The sequence below is a fragment of the Rhagoletis pomonella genome, unplaced genomic scaffold (genome assembly GCF_013731165.1).
Source record: "Rhagoletis pomonella isolate Grant_MI unplaced genomic scaffold, Rhpom_1.0 Rhpom_scaffold_02054, whole genome shotgun sequence".
In the NCBI taxonomy this organism is placed as follows: domain Eukaryota; kingdom Metazoa; phylum Arthropoda; class Insecta; order Diptera; family Tephritidae; genus Rhagoletis; species Rhagoletis pomonella.
The window spans coordinates 12,104-22,500 of NW_023460608.1; the positions used below are offsets into that span (position 1 = coordinate 12,104).

The following is a 10,397-nucleotide window of genomic DNA, read 5'->3' on the forward strand; positions in this document are numbered from 1 at the left end:
CGAGCTTGTATTAGAGTAGAAGGTCGCCAATTTGAGCATATTTTATCAATAAATGAATACATTTTTCTTCAAACAACTCATGTATATCTTATTTCACGTGAACCCATCCTTCACACAAAATATTGATAGATATAGCCCTTGTTATAGACTCTAGTCCGAATTCCGGTAAGTAACATAAAATAATGTCAGAAGCAAGTAATTATGTACCTTTGTACTATTTAGCATGACGGTAACAAGAGCAAATTCAATTTAAATCTATTAAATACATTCTAGCGTGTCTCAGTCCTTTACCCACAAAAGCGGCTATAACTTTTTTTTTCTATTCAAAACAGTAAGTGTGGCACCATTCTGAAATCTTTATTAAGTGAGCAATTTTTTTTTTTGTAATGTAAAGTTATAGCTCAGTACATTTTTTTTTCACCCGAGATAGTCACAGTTTTGGAAGAAAATATCAAAAAGTTAAAAATCCAGAAATTATCCTAATTTTATGATTGTTCCTTAATATATTTTAACTACATTGCCTTTGAGTATGGAGAGGCAACATAAAAAATTTACTAAGTATTGCCCGGTTTGTAGTTGCAGTTAAAGAAAACACATTAAAAGGCACGATTTTTTTTAAATTCGAAAAAATGTAAATATTTCAAAAACGGTGACACTTTTACCTGAAAATTTTTTGTTTATCAGTCCAACAAAGGTTGGAAATAAAGCAAATTTTGCCTTATTTCCCATTGCTTATTTATACTATTTGTAAAAAAAAAACAGTTTACTGACAGAAGGAAAAAGAACTTTGTTTATTCCAAAAATACAATTAAACCAAGGCACATTGAACAGGTAATATCAGTATAGCAGCTAATTTGATTTTTTTAAATTATTTGTTCTCGAAAATAATAATAATAATAATAATATCCCAACGGTTTTTACCCTCCATTCCCGCCCATCCGCACGAGGGGCGCAGTCCGCATGACGTACGGAACCAATATTTTAAATTTTTTTTGGTGCCGAGTCACGATAGGCAGGAGTTTGTTAAGTGCCGAGATCTAAAACTGTTCAGCTACAGAACTAAATTCATCAGCTGATTTTATGTATTTATGTTAATAATTCACTTATTGAGAGAGGAGAGTATCGCTTTCTTAATGCTGAAAAGCGGATCTGATATATCAAACGTGCTGGAATGAGAGTTAAAATCCTGGCATAAGCAACGGAGTGGGTCGTGCAATTCAAAATTGGTTTTACAAGCTTTCAGAAATATGGGACAAAAGTGTCTTGATACGCGTGAGGGAACATTAAAGCTTACATCAGCCAGAAGAGACGGACTTGAAATTGAGCCTGTCAGTAATTTAACCATAAAAATTATACCAAGCATTTCCCTGCGACTGGCAAGTGTAGGAAGGTTAATAAGTTTTAAGCGACTCGTATAAGGTGGAAGACTATATTGAGAATCCCATCGGAAATTTCTTAAAGCAAGAAGTAGGAATTGTTTTTGAATTGATTCTATCTTGTCTGAGTAAATTTGATACCTTGGATTCCAAACCACCGAGCCGTATTCCAGAATCGGCCTAACTAATGTTGTAAACAGGGTTTTAGTGATATAAGGGTCACTAAATTCTTTTGACCATCGTTTCACAAATGCAAGTACACCTTTAGCCTTGTTGACGGTCACATTAATGTGAAGATTAAAATTAAGCTTAGGATCCATTGTGATACCAAGGTCCACAAAATTGTATACCTGTTCCAGGTTATGGTTACCTATTATATAAGAAACTGGCAGAACAGCTCTTCGCGAGAAGCACATTACTTTACATTTCTTAAGATTTAGAGACATAAGATTTACTTTACACCAGTAAGCCATGCTGTTTAAGTCTGATTGTAGCAAAGACCTTTCTTCAATTGAAACGTACGATTTATAAAGTTTTACATCATCTGCATACATTAAAATTTTGGAGAATTTTATATCTGTAGAAATATCGTTTATAAAAAGCAAGAACAGAATCGGGCCTAGGTGGCTACCCTGAGGAACTCCTGAAGTAACATCAATGACGTCAGAGATAGTATTTTTAAACAATACCCTTTGTGATCTATCATAGAGGTATGAAGAGACCCAACGTAGAAAATTAGGTGGAAGACCAAGAAGATCAAGTTTATAGATGAGCAACGAGTGGCACACTTTGTCAAATGCTTTACTGAAATCAGTATATATAACATCAACAGTTTTGCTCTCACTAAATGCTTTTGAGATATAGGATATTAATTCAAGTAAATTTGTAGAAGTTGATTTGCCCTTGCAAAATCCATGTTGACTGTATGAAATGCTTGAAGTGATAGAATGCGTCAACCGATTTGTTATAATTGCTTCAAATAATTTAGGAATTGCAGAAAGCTTAGCTATGCCCCGGTAGTTCTCCACTGAAGACCTGCTACCGCTTTTATGTAAGGGGGTTATGAACGATTCCTTCCATACAGTTGGAAAAACGCCCTCTTTAAGAGACAAATTAAATAAGGCTGTTAACGGCTCATAGAGACAATCAGCACAATTTCTAAGAAAACAAGTGGGGATCTGGTCAGGACCATAACTAAAAGACTGCTTTAAGGACTTCAGGTAAACTAAAACATCATCGGGAGATATTATAGGGTTATGTATTGAGTTAATTGGACTTAGCTTAAAAGGATAGTCAAAGTATGCTTGGGAGTTAGTGGAATAATTGGATTTAAAAAACTGAGCGAACATGTTAGAAATTGTTTGATTATCACCAGAGACGGTATTTTGATACTTCATGGCGGAAGGAAACCCCCGTACATTTCGCTTGGAGTTTACGAAATCATAAAATGATTTGGGGTTATATATTATACGTCGTTTGATTTTACACAAGTAATCTTTATAACACTTTTTGTTTAATTCAAAGAACTTGTGACGCAAAAGTGAGTATTTTACATAGTATGAGTGTAAGCCGGTTTTTTTGTGTAATCTAAAATAACGTGACTTTCTGTTTTTCAAGTTTCTCAGTTCTTTAGTGAACCATAACTGTGTTTGTTCTTCAGGAACACACATGCGTTGAGGCACATACTTTTCAAATAATCTATGTACAGTACAATTAAAATGTGCAACGCTTTGCTCAACTTTTTCTTTGTATATAGGCCACGACAATTTAGACAATTCTTTATTCAGTTTTTTAAAGTTGGCTTTCGAAAAATCAAAGCGAATATTTGGTTCGTATGTTTGGACATCGCAATTTCGACCATCGTTTATAATTTCGTAAGATATCTCAATAGCAGGGTGGTAGACATCTTCGGGCAAAACTAGTGGGTCACATTTATTTACAGCCGACTTAGATGCATCATCAACATAAACAAGATCTAACACTTTGCCAAACTTATTGCGAAGTACATTAACTTGATTCAGACAGAGTTCTGCCATCTCCTCTAAAAATACGTTGTTGCACGCGCTAGACGAGAAAGGTACAATATCATTGTCAATGATGTTCCATGATACATTTGGTAAATTAAAGTCACCCAACACAATCAATGAATCAGAGGGTTTAATCATTGGATTAATTGATTTCAGTAAAGATACATGTTGTGAATACACTGATAAGTCAGATCGGGGAGGAATATAGCATAGAGCTAAGTAAGTAAACCCCCTTCCAACCTGAACCCGAATGCATTTGAATTCTGCAGATTCAATGTGTGGAAGACTAACTTCTTCAGATGGTATTGAAGAGTCTACGGCAAAGAGTACGCCACCGCCGACTCTGTCCTCCCGATCTTTTCTGTAGATATGATAATTATTTGAAAGAATCTCTGAATTAAAAGTGTGAGGTTTGACCCAAGTTTCAGTCAAAGAAATTATATTATAATTGCATTCAAGGCCATTAAGATATAAATTCGTTAATTTAATATTTATGCCTCTTACGTTTTGATAATAAATACTTAAAGCAGATTTAGTAATCAGTTTTTTGGTTCTGTATTCTGACGGGGAATATTTGCTAAATTATTATTTTTGTTGGGCCTATACTCAAATTCACGAACGAAAGCTCCGGAGGGCCAAAAAGAACTACTAAGCAGCATGTCAAAATTTTCTAAATTTACGTCTATTTTAAATGAAGAAATATTTCTTTCATATTTAAAATTAAATTTTCTGATACTTAAGTTGACAGTTTTAACTTTGGACGAGATGTAAAACTTTATATCGTCCTCGGAAGTATCCCTCGAAAATCTAGATACAAATATAGACTTCTTTGGGGGGAACCACAACCAGTCTCCTAGAATCAGACTCGATTACCGGCGGACGGGGTTGAGTAACTGAGTTACTAATTGAGGGTAGAGTAAGCGTTGGAAGATTAGATGGCGGTGCCACAACTTCAACGGGGGACGGGGAAGATACTGCAGGGTCGTTACTATTAGAAGCAGACTTTGATATATGTTCTTTTGAGGAAGATAACTCCGTTGTCTGTGGACATGGAGAAGAAAGATTAATTAAGTCATTCGGAAGATTGTTCTGACGTGGAACGGTCCTTTCATTGGGCGGACTATGAAGACGCTTACGTTTTGACACATGAATGTCCTTCATAGATTGTACGGTATCTAAGCATTTAAAAGATTTAAATACATTTTCATAATGTTTAAATTTTTCGGTCAGTACCGACAACTCTCTCCCTACCTCAGAAAACCCATTTCTGGTTTGCCTAAACAACTTAAAGAGATCAACTTCGGTTGACCTGCACTTTAAGCAAGACCTTTGCCATCATTAATAGCGTCCAGAATTCTTCCTGTCAAACCAGCACATTTTAGATGGCAAATACCATCACAGAGCCAGCACGATAAGTAGCGTTCAGATTCGCTTTTAATTTGGCAGTTATCAAGATCACACTTCATATTGAAAGATTTAATAACACTTATGTTAATAAAAAGACAAGCAAAATAAGTTTAACACAACACTGATGTATTTAGCTTAAAAATATATGTAGCGAACAGTTTGAGTATCACTGTATTATGACACTTAATAAACGCAGCGCAAACAGCTGTGACAAGAAATACTAAACGAAGTAAACAAAAAGAGCAAAAAGAAATGTGCAAAAATAGAAACGATCTCAGTTAACTACAAAGGAATAACAACAACAATGATAACAACAAATGACTCGGCAAGATTAGATGTAAGCTAGTGAAATTTAATTAAATTTAATAAAAACCACAAAAATCACAAATCTTTCACTTAGCTTCGGTTATTATCACACTAAGATGCTCGTAGGCACTTTTTATAGCAACTTTTACTCAAAATTAGCACAATAAACTTTGCAAAATACAAAGAACAATCAAGGCACAAAATAAGTAGAACTTCACAGCTTGACGTTTGCGACTGTCAAATATTTCACATTTCTTCTCACAAAAATTCTAAATTGTTAAAAATCTATTTGCATGTGAAACATTTTCCATACAAAAACCTGCGATTAATAGTGATGTGCTGAATTGTCGGTACCCAATACTCGGTACCCAATACTTGCAAAAAATTTCGGTATCCAATACTTCCTTTTCGGTACCCGATACCGATTCGATACATGAAACCTTCGCTATAATATATATTTAAATTTTGAAAAGAAATTATTTCATAGCTATTTTATATGATATTGCCTAAAAAACCCTAAATGTACAAATCAGACGATGTTTTCGTAAAATATTAACAAGCATAATATGTACGGCAACCGCATCTCGACAATACTGCCATCACAAACACTCATCCCTTTCTCGTACTTATCGCAACAGTCCTACCAACCGCTATAGTTCTTGCGGCAACGTTGTTAGATTTTTTCAAATTCGCAATAGCTGTGGTAACTCTCTTTTCAAAGAAAATCTATGTTTGAATATTATACATTAACGTTCGAAATGGCGTCGCGTTTGAGTAAGTATTTTTACAATATTAGCTTAGAAATTACATGCTACAAATATTTAATTGCAGAAAACGAAGGTAAACGGAGCGGATTATGGCAGCACTTTACAGCGGTGGATGCAGTAAGGGCAAAATGCGATTTTTGTAAAACTACTCTGTCTTACAAAGGTATGCCTACATATTTGCTCATTATTTAATGACTAAAATTATTTACAATAAATATATTACAATAATTAGGTGGAGGTACATCCAATTTACGAAAGCATCTGCTTGTTAAGCATCCATCAATTGAGTTATCGCAAACAACATCGGTAAGAAACGATGGTAAGTGTTTTATTGCATTGTAACGTTTCCATATATGTATTTATGTATTTCAAATTTAACATTGTACATAGAACATGCCACAATGGCCCCTGAACATAGTACGTCATCAGCTACAAAACAAACGAGGCTCAGCAACTACACGCAACCAAAATTATCAAAAGAAATGGTAACAGCTTTAAATAAGAAGCTACTGCATTTCCACGATAGCCGGTTCTACGTACCGGAATGACTCGGGTTTTACCCGACCAAGGGCTGTTGGGCTGTAACATGATACAAAAATAGAGGTAGTTTCATTTATTGACATTCGTTGTTGTTGCCGACCACTTGACTTTTAACAAGTTTATGACATTTAACTAAAATCATGGTACCAGATTCACTAACAGCAAAATTTTTGTTTCTTGAAAAGGTAAAAAAAAATTAAGTACGTGAAGTTGGATGAAAATATTAGAAGAAAAGTCTTGCGCGTTTCCAAACTGCAAGAATTTGGTACACCTGTGCAAAAGTTCGAAAATACATTTTTTTGCTTTTCCGAGGATAGAGTACGTAATACGATCAAATGCAGTTTGATGACAAATTGCTGACACAAAATATTTTTAAACCTCTAAACCATGATTCAATAATGAAAGGTTTTGTAAGTAGCTTTTTCTAAAATTTAACACTCCCACCCACAGGGATGGTTTTTGGAAGCAGGAAAAAGGGGAAGAATTCCATCACACTTCCTAAAATAGTAGCAAAATACCGCAAAAAGGTTGGGATAACAGTGCATAGTGGTAGTTTAAAACAAAAACGAATTTTATTTAATTATTTAATTTAAACCAGCTTATTTACATCGAATATAACCCCTGATTGTTATTAAAAATAAATATTTCTATGAATGTGTGTATGTATATATGAAAGTTGCGTACGTCAGACGGGGCATAACTCGAGAATGGATGGTCCACTTTGAGCTACTTTTTTGGTGTGTTTGTTTGCCTTGTAAACTCTTTGCGGTACCATTTACAATAGATAGATATGAAGAAGCTATTAGTTTGTGGAAAAATTATGGAATTTTGATTAAAAACGCCAAATAAAAACATTTGGAGCTTACGTCTCTTTCGCGGTTATGGCTCGATTGCTTCAAATATGGTAATTTCAATTCTTTGATGTTGCACTTTTAGTATTCTGGGGAGATTATGCCGCTGTCAGAATATTAAACAGTGGCTTACACAGTCGCGATTGGCGCTTTGTGCCGGACGACGGACGGCTCCAAGGCCAGAAAAATTTCTTCGTGATTAGCTTTTTAGTAGAACGAATGCCAGGATGTTACTTTACGAAATTTAAGTGGTACATAGTATGTACTACATACGGTCGTGCTACACCTGATGATACTTCACAGAAAATTTTAATATCACTGTCCGGTAGATTGATTATTTTCAATAAGCAACTTCCTTCATTCTGAAATGCGTAGATCAAAGGCTTTGGATCGGTGAACATTTAAAATTGTCGTCCTTCCAAGAAATAGCGAAAGTATTTTACTGCGGAGTAGATTGCAAGCAATTCCCGATCATAAGTACTATAATTTACTTGAGCGTGGGCAAGCTTTTTAGAATAAAATCCTAGAGGTTGCCAGTCACCATTAACGTATTGCTCTAGCGACGCCCCCATGTCAAAGTTGCTACCATCCACTTTAAGTGCAAGGACGGCATCTGGTAGAGGAAAAGCAAAAATTGTAGCTTGGGATACTTCATTTTTTACTTTCTCGAAAGCAAAAACGGTTTCTGTATTCCTAGAAAAATGGTCGCATGTCATTCTTCTTTGCCCCAATCAACAAATTATTTAAAGGTGCTTGAGATTTTGCTCCATTTGGTAGAAATCTTCGATAAAAATTAACCAAAGCTAAACATTTTCTTAAATCCTTGATTGTTGAAGGTTTTGTATAATCCACAATTGCGCTTACTTTCTTTTGCATTGGACCAATACCTGAAGCGGTAATTTTGTGTCCCAAAAAGTTAAGTTCTGATACTCCCAGTTCACATTTTTCAGCATTGACAACTATGCCATAAGTTTTAAATCGTTCGAATAGTTGCCTGATGTGCTTCCAGTGCTGATCAGGATCGGACGAAAAAACCAAAACATCATCAAGATAAACAACAACAAAATCAAGACCTCTGACAACTTCATCCATGAAACGCTGGAAGGTCTCAGCCGCATTACATAACGCACAGGGCATTCTCACAAACTCGAACAGACCGAATGGTGTTATAACTGCGGTTTTAGGGATATCTTCAGGATTTACGGAGTTTTGGTAATACGCTTTCATAAGATCAAATTTTGAAAATATTTTAGCACCCGCCATTTCCATAGTAAAATCACTCAGATACGGTATCGGATACTTATCCAACACATTAATTTTATTTAGTGCTCGGTAATCACCGCATGGTCTCCAAGTGCCATCGGCTTTTGGTACCATGTGCAGTGGGTTAGCCCAATTACTGCTGCTTGGGCGAATGATTCCGTTGTCCAAAAGATATTGAAATTCGGCTTTAGCTATAGCAAGTTTTTGCGGATCTTATCTTCTGGGTGAGCCTTTACAGGGCTACCAGAAACTGTGATATGATGGACGACTTGATGCTTGCATTCGGTAGAAAACGTTTGAGCAGAATACAATTCAGGATATTCTTTAAAAAAGTTCATGAAATTTACTTTCGCCTGATATAGCTTTGATGCAAAGACCCCTTCTCTTCCAAAAACTAACAGGTGTGTTTAAAAACGTTAAACCATCAACGAGTATTTTCCTTCTCAGGTCTGGTAACAGGTGAAAATATCGAAAAAAATCAGCTCCTACAACTGGTCTTGATACATCTGCCAAAATGAAATTCCATCTGTAGTTTCGCCGAAGGCCCAATAAGAAGAGAATAATAGTTCTAATAATTTTTCACCGTAAGTAGGGATACGAATGCTGTTAGCAGTAGAACGAGTTTACTGAATTGTTTTGAAGACTTGCATGGAAAAACTAAAAGTTCAGCTCCTGAGTCAATCAAAAATTTTACTTTCGTCTTACGCTCAGTGATGAATAATCGACCAGATGCATTACCGTCGTCATGAGTGGTCGAAACTTCTGACAAGGGCGGAGTTAGTTTTTTGAATTTTTGAAAGCGCACGGCTGTAAGCATAGCCCTGAATCTTTGCGGGTTCCTGATGTTGAACGAGATTGTGATGGACGATGTCTGGATGAATAAACGCGATGAGAAGTGCGGGATCGGTTTTTGATCGCTTCTATCCTCGAAATGATTGAGTCTAATTTTAATGATAAATCGGGTAATTCGGAAAGAGACGATGCGACAGGACGAGGCGAAACGGATCGCACTTTTTTTACCCAATTCAGCAATGGACATCGAAGTAAAAGAAAATTGTTCAAAAATTGTATCTGCCAAGTTCGATAATTTGTCCAATTGAGTAGCTTCTGTGACCGCGAGGAAACACTTGCCTTTTCCCGGAAGTCTTTCCAAAAATAACATTCTCAAAACATTATCACTGACTAAGGCCCTGCCAAAGACTTCATGCGGTGCATAAGATGCGAAAACTTTTGGTCACCCAACTCTAAGTAGTTTAACAGCTGCTTCAGCTGACTCTCCTCGGATTCTGTAAAATGTTGAATGATTCTTGTCCTTGTGCTGGAGGACTCTTGACGATATCTTTCACTACGTAAAGAATCGACGGATCAAGATGGCTCAGCACATATTAAAATTTTGTTGAATCTTGGCTTATGCCAGCAAGATTGAAACTGGATTAAATTTGTAAAAACCAGATTTCTGGCTCTTCACGCCAGAAAGGTGGCAGTTTCGGGATGCGTGCCGAAAAAATCTCTCCAGGCAACATGCTACTCTCAATTGAAGTTCCCGAAAAAGACGATGGTATTCCGCTGGACATTGTAGGCATCATCAGCAAGGGATATAAGCCGGATGCAGCTGCTACCGGCTGCTTGTTGTTTCCAGCATTGTCTTCACGAGTAACCAACGGCATTTTCAACAAGTAAGAAAGTCTAAGTTCGGGCGGAGCCGAACATTAAATACCCGGCGCAAATATTAAATAAATGTTTTTTCACATTTACGAAACCTACCGCTACATGGTAAGCCGGGTGTATCTATTTTGAATAAATTAGCATCCTCAACTTTCGAAATATTGAAGTTTCAAGCATTTCTGAAATTTATCGTCA

At 36.1% G+C, this 10,397-nt stretch overlaps 1 protein-coding gene across 1 annotated transcript; it reads left to right on the forward strand.

Moving 5' to 3' along the window:
• The first annotated feature begins 5,603 nt into the window (after positions 1–5,603).
• On the forward strand, positions 5,604–6,478 carry LOC118753029 (zinc finger BED domain-containing protein RICESLEEPER 4-like). Its single transcript, XM_036487876.1, has 4 exons — positions 5,604–5,890; positions 5,948–6,046; positions 6,116–6,202; positions 6,274–6,478. The coding sequence occupies exons 1-4, from the start codon at positions 5,845–5,847 to the stop codon at positions 6,429–6,431; spliced, it is 390 nt and encodes a 129-aa protein (XP_036343769.1). The 5' UTR covers positions 5,604–5,844; the 3' UTR covers positions 6,432–6,478.
• Positions 6,479–10,397: the final 3,919 nt, after the last annotated feature.